The sequence below is a fragment of the Panicum hallii genome, chromosome 4 (assembly GCF_002211085.1).
Source record: "Panicum hallii strain FIL2 chromosome 4, PHallii_v3.1, whole genome shotgun sequence".
Lineage (NCBI taxonomy): Eukaryota > Viridiplantae > Streptophyta > Magnoliopsida > Poales > Poaceae > Panicum > Panicum hallii.
Window position 1 is genome coordinate 45,833,442 of NC_038045.1, and position 22,817 is coordinate 45,856,258.

Genomic DNA, 22,817 nt, shown 5'->3' on the forward strand with positions numbered 1-22,817 from the left:
GTAAGCAGCAGCAGCGGGAAGCAAACGGCATCCCTCAGTCCGTCGCGCACCAGCACGACTGCACAAGGCGGCAACTTTGACAAGCTAGAAGCCACTGCTGCTGCCGCCTGCCGGAGCATGAGCATCGTGGACGCGAGGAAACCCACCTGGCTGATGCCTGGTAACACGGATCTTAATTCATTTCTCGGCAAGATACGTGGGCATGCGTAACATTTCCAGAAGTTAAGAGATATAATGTACAGTACCAAGGAAATGAACAGCGCATTGCCCGCGCCACTCAGCAGACCAGAGAAGTCGTGTAAAGTTTATTGCCCAACCAGTAAAAGGGCAGTAACAAATCAAAATTGTATCGAATTTGACGAAAATAGCTAGATTATCAGCTCTGGGCAAAAACTTTTGGGGCTATTTACAGTTCGGTAAGGCCTCAGTTGGGAACCCGTAACGCTACAACATGGGGTATATCATGAAACTTTGGCATCTGATAAGCCATTTTGCTATTGATACATGATGACAACAGCACTGTTCTAATGACTCATGCGGAGCAGAGGTTACTGCCTACATCGAGCCACTACTGCTGGTTTCCTATGACCAAACTTAGGCTCATACGCTCCAGAAACAATGTGGGAAAACTTACTACAGGAGTATGTTAGCTGCCAAACCCGAATGGTGATTTGCTTCTACTGCCACCTTCCCCATACTGCTCGTTCCATTTTCTTAGCTCGTTCATGCTCGTCGCATCGAAAGCAACAGATGGGCTTACCTGCACAGTGAAAACAATCATGACTTGAGATACATATCCTGGGAAAGATCTGCGAAGGTGAAGATACAATAGTTTACAATACCTTGGCCTTTGCCTGCACAAAGTCATCCAACTTCAGTGCCCTTAATGAAGTTTTCGTGCTACCAGTGTCTCCCTAAGAAAAGATGGCAACAATATGAGCAAACATGGAGCTTGCGGACCATGCCCATGGTGATTATCAAGAATTCAAGTACTAATATCAGAAAGCAAAAACAAGCTACCTTGTTTTCTTGTTCTAGAAGTTCATGGACTGGCCTATATGCTGCAGCTATGCATAGATTCTGCAGAAAAAGACATAAAATGACTCCATGCACACACAGGAAAACAACAGCCAGTAGATTTTTGTGATGCTAGAGGGAAGATCAGAAGAGTAACGGAGGGCTTAAGCATAGTACCTTCAAATCACTCCCAGAGTAACCCTCCGTCGCATTAGCAAGTTCGTCGAATCTAAAATCAGATTCCAGGTTTTCTTTGGCAAGTAAAATTTTTAGAATTTTCATCCGATTCTTGGCATCAGGCAGATCAACTAATATCCTATAAATTGATTGAACAATCATCATTTTACTAAGTCAATCAAGCCCATATATTTTCTTAAGTGAATAAGAAAAATATACGCAGATCTTACCTCCTAGGTAAACGCCGTATTACTGCATCATCTAGATCAAAGGGGCGATTTGTTGCGCCAAGAATAAGGATCCTTTGGTTCTCTTTGGACCTTAGACCATCCCAAGCTGCCATAAATTCATTTCTCATCCTTCTCGTTGCCTCATGCTCATGTGCACCACCTCTTGCACCAAGTAAGCTGTCGACCTGTCATTATTAAAAAGTAATAGTATTTGAATCGTGAGGTAACATTGGAAATGGAAGTATTAAGAATGATGGAAACCCTCAGCATATCCTCCAGAATACTAACAACAATGTAACTGTTGAATTGAAGCAAAACCTACCTCGTCCACAAATATTATAACAGGAGCCAGTCGACTAGCGAAGGAGAAAAGGGCCTTGGTGAGCTTCTCAGCATCTCCAAACCACTGTTAACAGAGATAGATGGGCAAAGTGAATAAAGATGAGCAACATTATGGTACACTCGAGCTCTGTGATGAGAAGTTTCATCAAAGTCATGAAATTTCGACTTGTGGTATCTATTTCATATAGGGGAGGCAGGCACCAGCAAAAAGGAAAGGCAAGGCTTACACTGTAGATGCAACCCTACCTGCTGCTAACTAGGAGATAGAAGAGATTACCCCTATGGCACCAGCATATTTCATGGAAGACTAATATATACTATATGCCCAAAGATTATGGTTATGCTTGCATTTACATAAAGAATCCCCAGTGATACATAGGACTGCCTCCAAGGAAGTATGCTGACAGCTATGCCATTGCTCCGCAGCTTACAGCAAATTTGATAAAAGAGAGAGAGAGAAAGAGAGAGAGAGAGGAAAGGCTGTTGTGGAGTACAAGTGAATTGCCCACCTCTCCCATCAGCTTAAGCTTTTGGGTTGAATTGGCTGGTGCATGCAACTTAATAAGGGCTAATCATGCAATGCAAGTATCCATAAATTACCTAATAGCATAAAACTCAATGTGAAACAAAGGATAGTTTCAGATGATATAAAATTGATACGTATTCTGTTCAGTGGTTAGTTGCCACAACAAGACTTATCAAACCATACAAAACAATAGACTAGATACAAATAAAACTACCTTTGATGTGAGAGTAGAACCAGTTATGCTTATAAAATTTGCTCCAGCTTCTGTTGCAAGTGCCTTTGCCAAAAGTGTTTTTCCTGTTCCAGGAGGCCCAAAAAGCAATATACCTTTGCAGGGCTGAAGAAAGGTCAAAAATGAAAAGAAAACAAAATGCCATGGTAAGCATGCACAATGTTGAAAGAAAAGGTGCAAAATCTCAGACATCATAAAAGAGGACATCTTCCAAGGCTTGTTTCCCATGGACTTAGCAACTTGGTTCATAGCTTCAAATATATTTGGGTCTTTTCATGATTTCATCCATTACGCGTTGACATGCAAGTATGTAACTACTGTAGTAACTTGTTCCAATGATGAGAAGTTGACTGAAGACACAAATACTATACTAATATATCAGTGGCGTGGAATTTAGAAACAGATGCAGAAATGCAAAGACAGAGTTGTACTCAGGTTGTTTCTTCCCTAGAACATTATTTTCCATGTTTAGCAACAGACTGGCAATGATATGCAGGCCCATGCATAACTTAGGGGTCTAAGATGGTTTATATAATCAAAAGAGAAGTGGCAACAACAAGCCCAGTTCACTATCAGAAACCCAAATTCATAAGGAAAATAATACCCTTAACAAGTTGCCGTGAGAAAAAAGCTCTGGCCTCCTCATTGGAAGAGTAACAAGTTCATCAAGTGTCTTTTTGACATCCTCAAGAGCACCAATATCATCAAACCTAACTCCAATTTCATTGGGAGGCACAACTGCTGAAATGAAATTGCGCTCATACTCATCTTTTGCCAGCATCTGCAGTGAAGACACCTTTTAAGTTTGGGCACTCCCACAGGCCACAACACAAAGAATTTCCAGGAAGAAAAAGTATGTCTTCTTATAATAAAAGCTAAAACTAAAACTACCTTCATGTTTTCAGATGGCTTCTTATTGGAAGCCTCCTGCTCCTTCAACCTCCCAATTGCTAGGTCCAGACTTGAAAAAAAAAACAGAGAGAGACAATAGCGTTAGTTAGTGACCAGCCAAGACAGATTGCCGACAGCCATGACCCGCTGAGACACTACCTTTCACGGGGAATGATCAGCCTGTCACCCTTTATGGAAGGATTAACTGCTGATGATAAATAGTGACTCCTAGCCCATCCAACAACCATCTCTGCTCCTGAAATCAACAATACATACAGAAGTAAGCACTGGTCCTACTCCTGGCAACACCTTAGGATTGGTCTCAGGAGTTGCATTCACTAGGAAGGAGAAATGAAAACTTTGATTTATCATGTAAGGCCAATCATAAGGGGCCGCAACTATATAGTCTAGGAAGGAGAATGAAAACTTTGATTTATCATGTAAGGCCAATCATAAGGGGCCGCAACTATATAGTTGGATCCAGACTGATTGTGTACTCGTCTGGTACAGTTTTGTTGTGGTAATTGTGCACTGTGCACAGTGGCAATCACAGCACCTCTGAAAGAGCAACGCTTTCAGTTAGAAGAAAGATTGGACCCATCAAATAAGAATGCATACCACCAAGATGGCAATCTCCAACCAACTTCAGGTTGAAGTGATCAATTCTAAAGTATAACGTGATCAACAGAATATAAATAACATTGGTCAGCCAAACTATAGCATATGAATCAAAAAATGGATCCAGATACCATACATACTTTGTTTTGTCAAAGCAACACCCTCTGACTTGACATGCAATAGATCCTCGCATGATAGCTCATGTTCTTCAAGCACCTATATTTACCAATCATGACATAAAGCAGGTGCTTCATGAAGCGATACTCGATCATATAATATATTAATATATGTAGGCGAAGAAATGAAAAACAACAGAGAGGACTGAAGTTAGAGATTAAAACTCAGAAGCAATTCCAATACCTTGTGCAGCTCTACAAGGTTATGCCTTGAAATGATTATTTTTTTGTCCTCCTCAATCTGGTTATTGAAAACTCTCAGTTGCTCATCATCCTGAATATTGAAAGACAAATATTAGTATAAACACGGCTCAAGAGCTAGAGCATTATTCAAGCTAGGAGAGCATGAGGTGAGCAAGTTATTGAACACAACAGACATTGATGTAACAATAAATAGGAGACATCATCATCAGATGTCAGCAGGTGAACGAAGTCAACACGTTTCAAATATCAACACTTTGGAAATAAAGAACTGATAGGATGCCAGCTTACCTTTGGAAGAGGAATAAATAATCTATTTTTGAAAATCTTCGTTATGTCACTGGACCTTGAAGGCTTCCGTCCTTTTAGGTCCCCTACTAGCCGCTTCAAGGATGATGACTGAATACATTTCATAGTAATAGGGAGTTTAGGCACTGCTGTTGCAATCCACCATGCCAATGAACTCTATGATATAATAGTGCTAAGAAAGAGAAGAGCTACTCAGACCAGTTTAAAATTTAAAAGAAGCAGGCTTTAAAGTTGCACAACAAAGCAGGGAAGTGACACAAAGTTGGTGTATCCTTCTTTTCTTCCTTTTCACCTAGTTTGTATTTCTGGCTAAACTACAGTTCAGCAATTGCCAGGGAGGCCATCAAGAAGCACTCGTTGCTCTAACGCTACACTTGGCATTGCAGTGGCTTTTGGTAGCACTTCTGCTTTGCTCCTGACAAAATACTCACTCCAATCACAAAAAGGTGTCACTTTGGAAATCGACAGTCACCATCACACTAATTTGACTACCAATTACGAGTATAAAGTATATGCAAAATGTAGCAAAGCTATAATATTAATAAACTATATCTCAAAACCAATCTAGGATATCGATGTTCAAAGTAAACATGCTGATTGAACACAACCCGAGATGGCACTAACACTCTTCTATGACTAGAGGAAGCATAAATTAATTGGTAGCCCCTTTTAATAGCTGTAGCAGTAATTTTTACTAGAATAGGTAAATTTCTTTGTGCTAACACACCTCAAAGTAATGCAGTAAGGTGGATGAAGGAATCTTGTCAGACCTGACTGTGCAGCCTTATGCACCTATAGAACTAGAAAGGCCAGCAAGTAGTGTCAACTTGGACAGTTCATTTTCAGACAAGGCAGAATATGGCCATGCTTCACAGGAGGAATATAATGATAAAAGCCCAGCTTGGACTCACAAAGGATAAGCATAAATAGGCATTGCTTTTGCATTTTTTTCCCTCCAAAACAAGCATGCCATTAGGCCAAGCACAATGATGTCTAGTTTAGATACAATCTTGCACTAATAACGGGCAACGGCAACCGACTATCAAAACAATATGCCTTTGTGCTAATGATATAGCCGCTATGTCAACCACAATAAAGAGCGCTTAATGAATATTCGGCAGAATGGGCTAAGCAACATCAGCATGATAAATTGTTACTAATTTGGTTCCCATCACGAGTCACTATCATTGCAACTATTAGGGCCAGAAGCATTAGATGGAAAAACTAAAGTTAATTAGGCACATTTTGGTTGGTAAATAAAATCTAAATGAGCAGAAGCAAATACATGAATAACTGGAAGAATAAATGTTTTCTGGACCAGTTGCAACAGGGAAGGATCAGAAAACAAGCATATCTTCTTTAAGAGGTTGGTAAGAAAATTACCAGCGGAGACAGACGAGCCAGATTATGGAACAGCAGAGTCCTCTGTTTTTAAGCAGAACCCACATAAGAACCAACAACAAAATATATAATTGAGTGCAAGCAGGTAGGCTAAGGGCGCTTATATGGCTTACAGGTTCTTTATCCTTAGGTGCTGCTGTTGATGCCTCTGCTATGTTCTGCCCACATATCAAAACTAGAGGTCCAGTAAGTTGGTCAAACATTTCTTCTACCTTTTCAACAAATTCTCTGCGATTTGATCTTGGAACTGCCCTAGACAGCCACTGGGAACTGTCTGGAAAGTAAACAATGGCTGGTTGTAGAGATGGCAGTACCTATTTTTTGTAAACATAACATTATAGATAAGTTTATTAAGCAAATAATAAGGACACAAACACTCGTGAATCTTGTAACTTGTACAACAGACTTGAGTGGTGAACCTATGCAAGCAGATGCATGTACACAGGAGAAAGGAATGTATCAAGACAATACAAGTTATATACAAACAGTTATATTCAGATAAAATACCTCGCAAAGTGCTTCAATTGCAATATGCCAATCTTCCGCCTGAGTAGCATGGTCATGCTCAATATCCTGAGCTAGAAGTACAAAAAGAAAACAATGCTAAATTGCAGACATGTCCAAACTGAATATAGCAATATGGACGCTTGGGACTAGAAGCATACTGTCAACCCAGTAAACTGCTGGTTTAGCATTTTGCTCTTTGTCTGCTTCATCTTTGTTACCATCAGCTGCCTTCTCAGGAGGGTCAAATATAACAGCCACTTGATCGCCATTTATCTCATACACCTCTCCACGCTGTCCATTTGATAAAGTTCTGCAATTATAATAGATAGAAGAATGTTCAGTTATAAAGGACTTGTACTTACAAATGTTGAGAGATAATAATGCATCCCCATTGGCAAAGGCTCGAGCATGCAATGTAAGGAAATACAACCATGAAACCAAGTCATCCATCAAAAACAATGTTGGAAATAAGGCTAAGCAAGCGTATATAACTATATAAGATTCTGCATCTATATATCACTTACAAAACTAAATAGCATAAGAATACAAGAGTTTCCAGAGAAGTGGTGACATGTACAATTCACCCATTGTTTATTCAAGGTACGAACTCATCTTGAGAAGTGTAGCAAGCAATGTTAAAATGCAAAGTCCCTCAGCCCTCGCAACCACCCCAAAGGACAGCAATATTAGCGACTAATGCCATGGCAGTGTGCAAAAATAGGCTGAATAGTTATAATCTTGAATACTTCGTCCTTATTTCCATTTTTGTTGAGAAAGCTAGAAAAGTAAAAAAACGAATTAACTAGTGATGGTCATGTAAAAAAATGATGTATCAAGGCACATTTAGCTGAAATACTGTGGCAATAACATGCAACAAAGAATGTCCGCAAAAGAAAGTCAAGATCTTCTTGCCTTATTTTCTATACAAATACAAGAAAGACTTATCCACCCACCTGCCACTAACAAAGGTATAGGCATTCTTTGAGCCATCTTGAGTAGGTACTTTCCCCAAAATGATCCTGTGATTTGACATATATGATATGCATCATGATTAGTGTAAAAATACTAGATCAGTATGACAGCCCATAAGACCATAACTATGCTAAGAAAAAGGATCAAGGGAAAAAGTTGGGTAGCTAATATGAAGTACAAACATGTGGTAACATGCCCTCCTGACACTCATCAAGTTCACCACAACCACTGAGCATGCATACACAAATAACAGAGAATTTAGAGTTGTAGACAGGCTTGGCACATGTAGACACATAAAGTCACAAATGTGTGTGCACCTCTCACCCAACAAAACCAATAAGGGTGCACCCATGTTTCTGCTTGAGCCTTCTGCTTATTGTGCATCCAAATGCATAAACAGACATCTCACATAAACAAAGCCCACACATTGAAATGCCTATCAGATGGAAATTTTTTATATCATGTTGAAATGCCTATCAGATGGAAATTTTTTATATCATGCAAGCTCACATTATTATAGCATACAAAATTTATTTCAAGTGCCATAGATCAGGTACTTGAATCGTTGTAATCAGCTTTGTTTAGCAAGCAAAAGGGGTAGCAAATAATATGCAGTATAGTCAGATCCAAAGAGTGGTAATGAAAAGGATTTCAAAACAAATGTGGCCCACAAAACCAAAATGAGGATAGCATTGCTTTCAACAAGTACCTATTATCTGCTTCAACAACCACCGATGCTCCAACATATTTGACCCTATCTCCTGAAAACAATAATGAGAAAGGTTTAATTTGGCTATGCCTTCATTCAGTGTTCTGCAACTTTTGTATAAGTGATAAAAGAGTCCAGCCTGAATTCCATGTTGCAGAAGAGCGAGAAGAATGTATGTACACAGTTAACAGTACAGCTGTACTTTGTAGCTAGCTCATAAAATAAGCTTCAACTCAAAGAGTGGCTACATGGAACAACTGCACTACTGCAATATAGTGAAGTGTTGTTATGGTAAGGTGGTGTTTGGGTTCACCCTAACAGAGTAACTGTAGAGTGTGATTGGGTATGTGCCTGATCTAGGCCAACAGGTGTTTTTCCGTTGTGCTTCAAAAATAAGTTGTCCTTTGTGACATGACATATTAGCTCAAAGCACAACAGAAAAACAACTTAGCCTAGCAAATGCACAGAGAGGATCCAAGAGGAAATAGCTACTCGCCAAATATGATCAAATGAATCAAGGTTTCGCCCATAACAAAGCACATCATGCCACAGATTGGGGGTAAACATATCATTGTTATATAGTTTAGAGCCAGCTTGGTAAAAACACTCAGTGCTGACGAAAAATATGAAGTCATTTTACCCTTTTGAAGAGATCTCTTCTCTTCTTCAGACGATTCAGCAGTGCCAGAGGATTCTGCTGCTGAAGAACTTTCCTGTAGACCAACAACTCTCTGCAAGCACAAGTAGTGAAGGTATAAATTGTAAGGCAGAAAGAAAACAAACCAAAAGATTTAAAGAATCAAGAAACAGCAGCTCAACAAGGATTAGCGTCTGTAGTAGAAACAAAGAAAACAACATCACATGTGGCAGGCTTAAATAAGATTCAATGTATGCAGTACTACTGGTGTTAGTTTTAACAAGTATCTTGTTGGTAGTCAAGAGGTCTCCCACTCAGACATAAATTAGTTGTGTAGATACATGGTATAGGGAAAGGTAAAAGAAAACAATTTATTTTCTAAATAGAATAAAAAGAACCAGATATATTGATACAAGACATAGGTAAGAATCTGATAAAAAAAAGACATAGGTAAGAATTGCTAGGTGTCATTATATTTTATAGTTTTCGCAGCTTAATAGAAATAGAAACCTTGGCAAACTCCTCAAGAGTGCATGGAACTAGCTTCTTTAGGTCTGCCACGGATTTAATAGAATCGTCATCGTCGCTTTGACCAGATTCCTCATCACCTTCGCCATCCACCTCTGATTCGGAACCCTCATCCTCTGACTCTGCATGATTATCCTCTTCCTCACTCTCTGAACAGTCTTCACCACAATCCTACAAGGTCAGACATTAGATTCCAACACAAACTGAGATATTAAGATATTTAATATATGGGGCAGATTATCTTACATATGGAGCTAGAACACTGCTGTCCAGAACCAATAATGACGCACGCAGCTCATTGGCAAGTGCCCTCACAAATCTCTCTCGGTAAAGTTCAGTCCCTGCATTGTAGCAACAAAAAAAATTCTCAACATCCAAATAGTCACATGGAAGCATACATTGATGAAAACATTAGCTCTGTTCCTGATTAGCACCTGGCAAGCTCTGGAGCAATATTCTCCCACTGGAGGACTGCAGCCCGGAACCGTACTCCAGAGCTACATCCTTGTGCCGAAGGTGCGACGCCACGCACTCGCACAGCAGCTGCCTCGCATTCTGGCTGGCAATCCAAAAGACACGATGCAACTGAGCCTCGTCGTACAAAACAGCAAACAGGTGGCGTGCATGGCCGGTGTTCGTCAATCATCATGCTTACTCGACGTAGTACGGGAAGCTGTTCCACGAGACACCGGTCTTGTCCCACGGCACGACGCGGCGAAGGAACTCGTTGCGGAAGCGATCCCGCCTGGTGAGGAACGGCGACTCCCGCCGCTTGCAGCCGATGAGGAACCGCTCACCGCTGAGCCACTCCTGCTGGTCCCTCTCCCCGAGCCGCGCGTGCTCCTTCTCGCTGCTGCTGCTGCTGCCGCTGCCACCGACGCCGCCGCCGCCACTCCCCACCGCCGCCGCCTCAGCGCTGCCGACGCCCTCCTTCGAGCTGTAGAACCGGCAAAGCCACCGCTTCTCGCCGCACGGCCGCGGCAGCGCGCTGAGCCTCCGCACCAGGGCGGCACCGCCTCCGCTGGAGGCCGCCGCGGGGTTGGCGGCGGGCTCGCGCCAGGGCGGCGGGCGCAGGAGGCAGCGCAGCCGCATCGCGCGATGCATCGCGGGGCAAGGCGAGAGATCCGCGGCAGCGAGCGAGCTAGGCCTCGGATACGCGCATGCGGCGGCTGGTGGATTGAGAACTCCGGGCTGAGCCGTGACCGGCGGCGCAATCGCACTGGCGGGGAGGAAGCGTCAGTCAGGGGTGGTCGTGTTGCGCGACGTGCTGCCGCGAGCCTACGACCTGCGACGGAGAGGCCACGCCCGAATGCCCGGCTCGCCGGCTTGTGGGTTGGGGGCGTTCTCGCGTTGGAAGGTTGTTGGTTGGGCCGCAGTTGCGGGGACAATGGAAGATGGGCCCGTTCTCATAGGATTTGGGCCGTGGCCGGCGGCTGAGGAGGAGAATGGAAGCTGGGCCGTGCATATATAGGATTGCGGGGCTCTACCTGGAATTTGAAGAATTTTTTTTAGAAAAGGGTTAAGAGAATTAAATTTGAAAAAGGTTGCCGTTTTGGAAATTTTCGAAAAATGGGTGTCTTCCGCCCGATCAACGGGCGGGAGGCGTGGGGCCGGCGACCTCCCGCCCATCCAACAGGCGGGAGGTCCAAAAATTTTTCCCAGGCCCCTCCCGTTGGGCGGGAGGTTCCCACTTTCTTTTTTTTTGATTTTTTATTTTATAAACTATTTAATTTCATATTTTTTTCAAATACAAGATTTATTCGCCATACTCTTTTGTATACATATCAAATTTTAATTCAATTTTACTCATACTTTTTTCAAATACAAAATTTATTTGCCATACTCTTTTGTATACATATAAAATTTTAATTCAATTTTACGAAGAAGATTACTGTATCTAAAACTCGTATGAAGATAGTTAAACGATAGCGTTTTGCAATATAAAATCCAAATATTATGACAGTTTAAATATATAGAGTCCACCGAATCAGGAGTATCTACTCCGCCTGTCCCGGACCTCGCGCTCTCTTGGTCCTCCCCCCGGTCCTAGGCTGTCGGCGTATGTGGCCCTCCGAGTACGTGAGTGCATCTGGAGCCCGGTGAGGACGAGGCGGAGGAGGCGCCGGCGTGAACGGGTCATCCTGGGACTATGCAGCTGGAGCGTCATACGTCTGGGAGGGATCAATGATGTCAGGCCCGGCGCCGCCACCCACCAACTCCGATAAACTGACGGAGCCGACCTCCCAGCCGACCTCCGAATAGACCACCGTGTGCAGAAGCTCCCATCGATCAAGCATGCTGAGTATAGCCCTGAGAGTACGGAGCAGCTGGCGTCGAACCCGACGAGAGAGACGTTCCTGGAGTATAGGCGCTAAACGTGTGAGGCTCCATTCTTGCAGGAGGAGATCCCATTGCCATCGAGTGCATGACTATAAAAACAAACGAAATTAGTTGTGTAAATCAAAGTTGATCGAAATGGCAATTATAAAGGACTTACAGCTCGAACTGGCGGCAGTACCGCTGGACGCTGCGTGCGGTGCTGCAGAGGTTGACAGGGCAGCTGTGTACACGTGGGCGGACGCATGAGATGAACTGGAGGCCCCCACGTCGTCTCTGCTACGACACGTCAGTGCACGTAACGCTCACGTCAAGTTGTCATGAATCCGACGAAAGCTGTCTTTGTATTGTGCGTCCGGTACACGTACTCCACGTTCAAACAACGTGATCTGAGATGCATTTTCGACCTCCGCGCAGTTGATCAGATCGATCTGCATGAGTAATGGGAAGCAGAGTAATATTGTTATCGATTTTTTATAAAAAAATTTAATAATTGAAGTTGCGAAATACGTACAGCGCCACGCTGCGCCTGATCACGGTACAAGGGATACGTGTCCGAAATGGTCGGCGGGTGCTGATGCTCCATGTCATCAATACGTGAAAGAGTGACGTACGGACGCGTGCGAGTGAGGTACCACCGGAGGTATGCGCCGTAAGACGTCTCCGTGTGTGGCTGCGACTCGTCCCACACATCGTTAGGTGCGTCTAGCCACCCTCCTACGTACTCCTGCAGCTTGACAACCCAGTTGACCTCGTTGGCATGATATCCCCTGTGCGAATATCTGTTGCAAACATTTGAAAGACAATATTATTTCATGATAACGATTATATAATTAATACAAAATGAGTTATCACAAACTTACTCGTGTACGCTGCGCGGCACGGCCTGGAACGCTCGGGGTAGGAGAGGGAAGTGCTGTCGTCGCCCGAACTGCCTCATCACTCGCCCGCCGCAGTACGGCTCGACGATAATATCGAACACTAGGTTCGCCTTTGTGAGCCAGTACGCCTCGTCACGCGTGCAGAGGGAGGACAACCCGCGCGGCGCACGTGTCTGGACAGCCGCAGCGGTGTACGGGGTCCAGATGACATCCTGTGGCCGCATCCGATCAAATTCGGACACGAACTGCGGGTATGCTTTTCGGACCTGCCGATGTGCCCAGCTCATCTGCAAAATTACACAACTGCGTTGGTACTTTGCATATACAGAAATGTACAACAGTAAATTAAAGAGCTTACCCGTCGATCGGTTCAAAGCGAACCCATCGTGGGGCTATCCTCGTGCCACATCCCATACATCTCAGACGGATAAGGCTCCTCGCTGATTAGGGGGCTTGCTATGCCAAATTGCTCGTACGACCATAGCTGCAGCAGAAGTGGATAGCCTGTGATGACGGCGGTCCTCTCCGTCTTGAAACAGGCCTGGCAAAGGCCTCGATACGTGGCAGCAAGCACTGCCGATCCCCAGCTCCACCTAGGTACCTGGCCCGGCTCCACATCCGCAATCGCGCGCGCGTACTGGAAGAGAACCTTGTCCACATAATGAAGCGTCCCATCATCAGAGGTGACTAAATGTGATACAAATATCAGTCCGAGGAGGCTGATAACACATTTATTACATCAGATGGTTCATTACCGTACAATCCGTCGAGGTAGCGGGCACTGAAGCGCCACTATCAAGAAGGACAACATAAGAACTACAAACCAAACCAAAGTGCCAACAAAATCTAAGATAACATCAGAGTCTTGCGCCATGGTAAGCATCCTGTGGAGACCCTGAACCACAGGTAAGGTTGGGTGCAGAACGGCGACCTACTCGACGTCTTCAGGAACGAAGTTCGGATCCTTCTCTGTAAAAACTAGGCAAGAGTGAGTACATACATACTCAACAAGTCCAACCACACCCACAGAGGGGAATAATAAGGATCATGCACAGGATATATCAAGGATGAGGCTAGCGTTCATTTGCGATAAAGCAAGATTTTACACATGCAAGGGTTCATTTAATAAAGGAGTTTTCTCAAGATATTTCTGTAGTAATAGAATAATAAGTGGGGTTGATCCTACACAAAGGATCCAAGTGTTCATGCTGCCGGACTCCACATCCACAGTAGCTCACGGCACAACTGCCGGGCACTTTCAAAACAACTCACGCCACAAAACCAATTATCTCAAAATGTCTATTGAAGTGACCATACCGTAACTCGTCCAATACCGTGGACACGGCTATTCGAATAGATTTTACGCTCTGCAGAGGTTGTACACTTTACCCACAAGTAGGGTACCGCACTACGAACACCTTAATGTCACTGCGGATCCTAACAAAGCCATTACGCATCTTAGCTGAATCTACTAGCCAATATGGAACAACCACGGGGTTAATGACCTATCAATAAAGTCATAACCGGGACATAACTCACACAGATTGTATTCCTTCTCCATGATCTCCCGTTGCTCACCCACTCTCCTTTTGACTAGAAGAACAACTAGTGGGGTTTATGCTAAGCCGTTGCCCACACAACGGTTGAGTGGTTGTACGATAAGTGGGTTAGGCAAGATGACACCTCAGTTCATCCTTACATTGACAAGACGGACATCTCCCAACCATGCTCAACCACAAAGGTACAAGCACACCAGTGGCATTTCACACAGAAAACACCGTCCATCTCATCAGGTAATATCTTTCTTTTATTTTCCCGAAATCCTGTTTTATCTTTTAAAACACTCACACCCTTATTTTCGGTAAAGCGCTTTGTGGTCATGATTAAAATATAATAAAGGAAATAAAAGGTAATAAGCATCTGTACCGGTAGTTAACGTCCAACAGAGCAAATCCTATATAGACATTAACCTAAGTCATCAAGGAATAGTCATAGCAATCAAGGGGTGGCTATCCAATCATGTCTTGCAATAAAACAATGCATTTTATAAAACAGGCCAATAGGTTACGTTTATAAATCTGGGATAAATATGCATCAAAGGATGGGATTGGACTTGCCGTCCTCAAAGCCTTCCGGAAGCTCCTCCTCGAGGTACGGGTCTTCGGTCTCCGGCTCGCGGTTCTGCTCCTCCTCGGTCACACCGTCGGCTACAACACACAGACAATCACACAATAAAAAAACAAAGTCCGCCGACGAGCTAAAAAAAAGAAATAGAGAGCTTCGATTAAAAAAAATAGAGACTATTATATTTGTTGGATGTGGATCCTGAGACTTGGAGAAGATATTTGATGCGTGGTGGGGTTCGGAATCGATTTAGAACATAATGTCGCATGAAATGGGGGTTGCAGACTGCATAAGGAGGAAAAGTGGGGGGGTTATGCACAAGTCGGCCTTTCTTCTTCCTCGAGACAGAACAGGAGGGGGAGGGGAATGGTAGGAGGAGGGGGGGCTAGGCCATGGGTGCCGGCCCCCTGGCGCATGGCAACACCCGGGAAGGAGGGAAATAGAGAGGAGGCCGAGGGGGTCCGATTCCGGCCCTCACCTCGAGCGGAGATGGACTACGGAGGGCTATCCACGGTGATGTGTGGTGGGCGGCAATGGTGAGCGGCGGCGGCGAGTTGCAGCGTGAGGTAGAGGAGGAGAGGTGTTGGGGTGGTGTGGGCGAAGTGAGGGGCGGTTTGGGGTCTGATTTATAGGCCGAGAGGAAGAGGGGAGTTGGCCGCCAGGGGGGGTCACGGGCAGTACAGGAGTCTCGCCATTAATGGCGGCCGGGATGCTCGGGGACAAGGCGCGAGCTGCGAGGGCGAGGGGACGGGACGAAGACGGGCCGGCGCAGCAGCGGGCCGCACGCTGGCTTGGCGTGACGCGGGCAACGTGATGCGAGCGCGCGTGCATGGCCAGCAACGGGGGCAGCGGCGGGTCGTGCGCTGGCCCGCGCGTGCGCGCATGGAGTGGGCTACATCTCGAGCAGGCAGCAGGCCGCACAGGGGAGAAAAAGAAAGAGGAAGCCAGCGCATAAAAAAAAGAGTCTGGGAAAAAAATTGGAAGAGAGAAATAAAATAGATTTGAACAAAATATGAGAAAATAAAAGAGGGGACATGTAGGATCAAGAACACCAACTAGAGTGGGGGTGAATAGACGGTTTAAAACTAAAATCAACAACACTAGAGAAATTTAATTAGTAACAAAAGAAAGCCCTATGTCAAGCTACTACTATCTCTAGAAAGGTTTGCAACCTAGGGTGACAAGATACAATTCAAGCTCTAGTAGAGTAAATTGCTCAAAATAAAATAACAATTAAAGTGAGCAAGAGAGATAACCAAACTTGACACACAAATTTATCCCGTGGTGTCGATGACTTGCCGGTCACCCCTAATCCACGTTAAGGTGGATTCCAAGAATCAACCGCTCCTCTATCAAGAACCTCTTGATCTTGAGCCGGCTTGAACCAAGGAACCACTCCACACCTTGATTCCACTAGAGTTGCTCTTCACCACTCCGGTAAGGTGAGCACAAAACCTCTCACAACCGAAATCGGGGCTTCTCAACAATCTCCTTCAAGAAGCTCCACGAAATCACCTTCTCCAAGCCGTCTAGGGAGCGGCAACTCCTAAGAGTAACAAGCCAATGACCCTTGCTTGAAGATTCCCTAGTGCCACAAAGCTCAAACTCTTGATGCAATGCACTAGGAAGCACTCTCACTCTAAAAAATGCAAATCCTTAGCAAGTGTGTGAGAGAGAGGGATGTCTTAGCTCTATAGTGTCAAGAATGCAGTTCAAATGGCCAAGAGTGTGACCCAATGGCCGGGCATTGGGTATATATAGACATCCCATCAAAAACTAGCTGTTACACTCTTTTCTGCGAGATCGCGGACCGTCCGATTTCAAAAACCGGACCGTCCGCCGTTATAAGCCAGAGAGACAGAGTGCATTAAATGCGTGTCAGAACTAGCCGTTACAGCCCTGGCGGACAGTCCGCGCATAATCGGTGGACCGTCCGCAGTTAAGAGTTCCACAACTCCAGAGACGAAACAGTCTCTGGAACAACACTGAAATTAGCCAGCGGACCGTCTGCTCCCAAATAGCGGACCGTCCGCAGTTCATCCTAGAAAAACAAGCAGAGACAGCAATGTTTCTGGATCAAATTATCAAAAGGCCTGCGGACTGTCCGCGCCTCAGCGGCGGACCGTCCGCAGAGCAGAACACAAGCCTGTCCAGAGAACTCCCTTTCTGGAACAAAAAGAGTTAGAGTGGCGGACCGTCCGCCCACGTGGGCCGGACCGTCCGCCAGTCACATGTGAATTCCACCAGACCTTCTGTAACGGTAGCGGACCGTCCGTCCGCATGGAGCGGACCGTCCGCGCTAGAGCAGTCAACTCTCTAACTTGTTCTTTTTCAAAACCCGACAAAGCGTTGTTAGTTCTCATGCATGCACCTAGACATTTTGAGCAAAATGGCACTAAAGACCCGTCAAGCACGAGTACATGACCCCTCTTGATAGTACAGCTATCTATCCAACAAATCCGGTCACTTTTCATCCACTAAACGCCTTGTGACCGGTAAAATTCAAAAGACCCAATTTTATACCTTTGCCTTGAGCCCAAGCTTTGATTATCGTCTCCAAAAATCCACACGTTCACTATTAACTCTCATTCATCCGTGGATCAACCTATACTCATTATCTCAAAAGAAATTGTTAATCCACAAGCCGTTGTCATTAATTACCAAAACTCGAATTAGGGGCTTAGATGCTTTCAGGACACGCGTGCGGCGCCGACGATCGCGGCCGGGGAGACGCACGCGGCCGACCGTGACACGATGGTGATGTGACGGGACGGGACGGCGGGGCTAGTGGAAAAGAAAAAGGGACGGGCGGCTCCGCGGAAAAAGAGGAAGAGACTGCGAGATGTCGGAACGGCGGAAAATCGGGAGGTGGGCTTCGGGAGCTCAAGCGGCGGAAAAGGTTTAAAAGATTTTTAAGCGAGTGATTGGTAACGCAATTTAAATAAGATAGAAACGCGGGCGTTACACATAATTGTCGCTAGAGTTGCAGAAAAGAGTCCAGCCGAACAACCATAACAGATATGCCTCCAGGCAGCGCGACACCTCGTACTGCCCAGCCAGAGGGTGGAGATCCTGAGCCTGAAATATATTTGTTCAATGCTTAGAGGTAGTCACATATGATTCAATTAAATTAATTAAAAATAATTGTACGTACTCTATATTGTATTACCCAACCCTTGGCGGGGCCGAGTGCGTTAGGTACGTCCAAAAAATATGGCGGGTTCACTGAAGCAAACCGCTCCTGAAGCTCCGCCCTCCTGGAGCAAACCGCTCCTATAAATAATTGAAAATACTAAAAACTATTCAAAATATAACTACCCTAAGAAATATTTCTAAAAACTATTAAAAATAATAAAAACTATTGAAAATACTAAAAACTATTCAAAATATAACTACCCTAAGAAATATATCTAAAAACTATTCAAAATATAACTACCCTAATAAATATTCCTAAAAAGAATTGATAATTATATGACTAGAACGAAAATATACTTCCAAACCGATGTGTGAACAGAGCTTCGCCGCTTCCTGTCCTCTCTTCATCTCGTCCCTTTCTTTTTTTTCTTGATTTTTGCTGAATAATATGGGAATTTGGGGGTGGGTGGGGGCTTAAATAGTGGTGGAGGAACGTTCCGCCCGTTGGGAGGGCGGGATGCCCCTCCGGGCAACGGGCGGGATGCCTCCGCGGCCGCGTCAGGGGCCTCTACGCGAATAAGAAAAGTTTCTTATTCGCGAAGAAGCCCTCGGGAAGGGCTTGGGAAAAATTTTCGGACCTCCCGCCCATTGGATGGGCGGGAGGTCGCCGGCCCCACGCCTCCCGCCCGTTGATCGGGCGGGAGGCACCCATTTTTCGAAAATTTCCAAACGGCACCCCTTTTTCGAATTTAATTTTTTTAACCCCTTTTTTTAAAAAGTTCGAATTTGAACCCAGTTTTGCGTTTTCATTTTGGCATGGTAAATTGATAATTCGGAACTGTGGACAGTAGAAATAAGTAGCTTTTTTAAGAGTAGAAATGAGTAGCTCTAGCACCATGGCTTCTAGGCTACAATTGCAATGAAAAAACATCAAATGATCAGCGGTCTACGAAAGAGATACGAACAGTTCACAGTGCAATCAGCGTGGACTCCAACACAGCAACATATGCAGTAGGTGTCTGTGTCGCACCTGGACTGGTGAAATCAAATTTCTTGCACATGGCAGTTTGTACACCAGTACTAGACCTGGAATTTCGTTTTGGGAGTTCAGTAGACCAGGAAATCGGGTAATGTTGAGTGAAAAGCACTATTTTCTAGCTCTGACACCATTGCTTAACATGCTTCCCGGCTTCCTGCTCTATTCCATGAATCAGTCAACCAGAGAAAAATACCTTTCAAACACACAACTGTTCATCATATGATGTAACCTTTGGACATAAGAATTATGATACATGTCCTCTTGATACTGAGTTGTACCACTATAAATGCCACGATATGAATATTAAATGTTTGGAAAGCATGCTCATTTCTTTCTGCTGTTTCTTTGATTTGATCCCTTCTTTCACTACTTTGGCATCTAAATCCTGCATGCTGTTTCCCATTGTAAAGCTCTTTTAGCACCAATCAGTTTTATGCCTAAGAAACTTCAATCTTCCAAATGTTATCTGGATCTACATAGATGAACCCTATCATACAGTCAGTCAGTAATTTAGTACCACAACATAGCAGAAATAACTTTCCATTTGAATAAATGACAGTGATGCCTCTATTACCTAGAAAACTCAGATACGTGATAAAGTTCATTTCACTACTAAAAGAACTCAGTCATCTTTCACAACATAAACGAATCTATAACTACATTTACAAGAGCAAAATTCTTGTCTTATTGCATGCATAATCTTCTACTTTACTTTCCCTCAAGGTTATTTCCCATAAAACCAACAATGTAACATGAACTGCTGCACTAGCAGAACTTCTTAATTGTACAATTCATCAGGTTAATGTTTCATAGTTTCTTTATATGATTGTCACCTAAGGAACAAGTCCTGCAAAAAACATTCGAATTCCAAGTAGAATATCCAAAATGAAAGCATCAAACTATAATGATAATTCCATTTTGCGCAGTGAAATTCCATACCTACTGTCAATACGTTTAGTAAGAAAATTTGTCAGGCTGGGGGTGTTGTCCCCACCCCCTCCCCTCCTTCGCTAATTTAAGTGAACAAGAATGAAGCTTTTGAAGAATTTTGTGACAGATGCATTACCTAGCAGTATCAAGTGGAATCGATTCCAGCTAGTACCATAGGCTTAAAAGACTAAGTCTTCCTTGAAAACTACCAACTATCGAAGATACATATTTTTTTTTAGCCCCAAATTTCAGACAGCTTCACATGTAAATGGATACAAATAAAAATCAGTTCATGAGTAAAATTCTCATGGTAAGTTGGTAAATGGTAATTCAGGATATGGTTGGGAATCAATAATGTAAAGAATCTACATTGGAAAATTTAGCTTAATCCCTTTGATGAAAAAAAGGATGAAAAAATCAGTAAGAGCACTGTCAGCATACACCTCAACATTCTTCATGGTTCCATACTTGAGTAATGCTAGTAGCAAGCTGTAGTCCACTTGGCCTCTTAGACATAGGTGCAAATGAGAAATATCTAAAAGTGCTAGTGTTGTCACAAACCTTGTAGGACTGTGAATATTGGTAGGTAGCAGTCGTTGAGCAACTTAAATTCCAAGCTTGCACAGTGCACAAATTTTTCTTCTGCTTCCAATATGCTCCTCAAGTAGGCATACCCAAGAGCTCGTCGTGCAAATCTAAGTAAGATAGCCTTGCATCTTCTGAGAACCTGTTGATGTGGTGAATCTGAGCTAACAAATGGTAGTCAAGGTTGCATGTTATCCAATTTTATCATATTTCGCACTAGAAAAGGAGTCACCTCACATGATTCCATATCTAGGAGCTCATGCCATGTTTAGCAGTCCTGTTCATGACTAGTGTGCCAGCATTTTACCAGTAATCTCTGCAGGAACGCTGTCCATCTTCAAACTGGTGGAATCTTGCCTGTCCCGGATGATCATCATCCGGCCATAGGTTTTAGAGATAAGTTTTGCCACCACATGACAGTCTCCACATATTCGGAGATTTTTTATCACTCGAATAGTCTCCCTAGGTGGTGTAGAAATTAATCCGAATGCAATAGCCAGCTTTTCACTGTGGTAGCACAAAGCATACTGCTTCTCCTCCTCCCCAATGTCACATAGCACATTGCTTGTATCTGGCTCATATCCCAGTTCACTAATTCTTGACACAATGTCATCTAGTGCTCTATATATCTCCTCCACCTATGGTGTTCTTTGTCACCATTAATAAATTTATGCATTACACCATCTATTTCTGTGTAGCTGAAGCCAGGGACTTTCGTCACATCATTGCTTCTCATTGTGTCATGAACTCGACCAACATCCGCCTAGCGGGCCTTGGATGCGTACACATTGGAGAGGAGCACGTAGTCACCATCAACGTTAGAACCAAGCTCAGCAAACTTTGTGGCAGCCCACTCCGCTACCTCCACATTTCCATGCATCTTAGCCGCACCGAGCATTGTTTGCCAGAGGACAATATCTGCGGGAAATGGCATATGCATAATCATGTCTTGTACTTCTTCAAGGTGGCCTGCACAGCCAAGAAGGTCCACAACGGTGCCATAGTGTTTCATATTGGGAGGAACCCGCACGGAATCAAAAATCCTACGCCCATCATTGATAAGCCCTGCATGGTTGCAGCCACCCAACAGCAAGGTAAGTTACTTCGTCTGGCTCAATCCACGCTGGCATTTCATCAAACAACTTCAGTGCATCTGCCCCGTGCCCATGGGTTGAAAGCGTCTGAATTGTAGCATTGTAGGACACAAGTGTTCGGTCTTGTAGTTTCATGGGATGGAAACACTTCGAGAACCTGGCTCAATGAGCCGCACTTGGAGTACATGTCAATAAGCGCCTTGCAGACACTAACGTTGTTCGCAGTGCTTATTTTATGAGCAAAATCGTGCACACCCAATCCATCCTGTAATGCTCCAAGCTGTGCACATGCAGAAAGCGCAGCAATAATGGTCACCTCATTTGGCTCCTCCCTTGGCAGCAACTTCCGGTAGCTCCCTGCCAACCTGCGGAACAGCGCTAACGCGAGGTCCGGCTCCATCCCCTGCGCTAACCCCGCAAGCAGCGCGTTCCATGTGGCCACGTCCCGGACGGGCATCTCATCGAACACCTTCCGCACGGACGGGAGGTCGCCGCACTTGGTGTAAGAGTCGAGCAGTGTGGTCATCAGACGGACGTTGACGTGGACGCCGAGGCGGATGAGGATCGCGTGGAGCTGGAGCGTGGCGAACGCGTTGAAGCACCGGGCAGTGGTCTTGAGCGCGTCGAGGTGGGGCCGCGGGGGGGGGGGGGGGCCGGAGGGGAAGGCGGCCGGTGAGGAGGAGGATGCGGGGAGGCCGCGAGCCCCCGGAGCGCGGCGGTTGAGGTCATTAGTGGCGGGGCTTGGGAGCGAGCGGAGGAGGAGGAGGAGCGCGTGGGGTAGCGCGGCGGCGTGCGGCGAAAGCGTGAGGCGGTCGAGGAAGCGCGCGCGGAGGGGCGGGTGGGAGCCGAGGAGGCCCGAGGTGAGGAGGCACGCGTGGAACTACCGGTGGTGGGAGAGTGCGGCCAGGCGCAGGAGGAGGGACTCCAGCTGCTGCGCCGCCGCCGCCGTGGACGGCCGAGGTGGTGGCACTGGGCGGGCCTGGACCGGATGGGAGTGGACGGTGGAGGCGGGTTTCTTTCGTACGACTTTGCTTATGGGCCGAAAATAGGCCCTAGAAATCCGCGTAGGAGTCCGTCTACTTTGAAACCCAGCCCAACTGCCCTCGCTGGCCACCCACCGCCAGCCCACCATAGAATCACCGCAATGCCTGGCTCGGCAGCGGGCCAGGAGCTCCAGCCTCCAGCGACCAACGCCGTCCGTCACGCGGCGGCCAGCGAC

General features: G+C 45.1%; 1 protein-coding gene and 1 pseudogene across 3 annotated transcripts; both read right to left on the reverse strand.

Annotated features, from left to right (window-relative positions):
• Nucleotides 1-291: 291 nt before the first annotated feature.
• LOC112889566 lies at nt 292-22,051 on the reverse strand. Of its 3 annotated transcripts, XM_025956276.1 has the most exons (26): nt 21,915-22,051; nt 18,981-19,148; nt 10,129-10,960; nt 9,908-10,032; nt 9,720-9,814; nt 9,456-9,644; nt 8,949-9,039; nt 8,309-8,360; nt 7,581-7,646; nt 6,786-6,937; nt 6,628-6,698; nt 6,234-6,434; nt 6,103-6,144; nt 4,702-4,809; nt 4,394-4,483; nt 4,174-4,249; nt 3,575-3,671; nt 3,416-3,485; nt 3,129-3,305; nt 2,507-2,629; nt 1,747-1,830; nt 1,425-1,609; nt 1,195-1,333; nt 1,021-1,080; nt 843-914; nt 292-760 (listed from the first exon to the last, which is right to left on the reverse strand). In XM_025956276.1, the coding sequence occupies exons 3-26, from the start codon at nt 10,575-10,577 to the stop codon at nt 647-649; spliced, it is 2,928 nt and encodes a 975-aa protein (XP_025812061.1). In that variant the 5' UTR covers nt 10,578-10,960; nt 18,981-19,148; nt 21,915-22,051; the 3' UTR covers nt 292-646. The 3 variants fall into 3 exon arrangements, 2 of the variants coding, with proteins under 2 accessions (XP_025812061.1, XP_025812062.1); XR_003228129.1 differs by lacking the exons at nt 292-760; nt 843-914; nt 1,021-1,080 and having other exon boundaries at nt 1,425-1,601; XM_025956277.1 differs by lacking the exons at nt 292-760; nt 843-914; nt 1,021-1,080; nt 1,195-1,333 and having other exon boundaries at nt 1,431-1,586.
• Nucleotides 19,876-22,730, reverse strand: LOC112890550 (annotated as a pseudogene).
• Nucleotides 22,731-22,817: the final 87 nt, after the last annotated feature.

What these genes read in the sequence shown, in the direction of transcription:
- LOC112889566 (XM_025956276.1), bottom strand. Translation starts at nt 10,577, where the DNA reads ATGCATCGCGCGATGCGGCTGCGCTGCCTCCTGCGCCCGCCGCCCTGG. An exon ending in AGCAGTTTACTGGGTTGACA is followed by an intron (nt 6,699 to 6,785) that starts GTATGCTTCTAG and finishes TTGTACTTCTAG; the next exon opens with CTCAGGATATTGAGCATGAC. An exon ending in TTGTGCAGGCAAAGGCCAAG is followed by an intron (nt 761 to 842) that starts GTATTGTAAACT and finishes TTCACTGTGCAG; the next exon opens with GTAAGCCCATCTGTTGCTTT.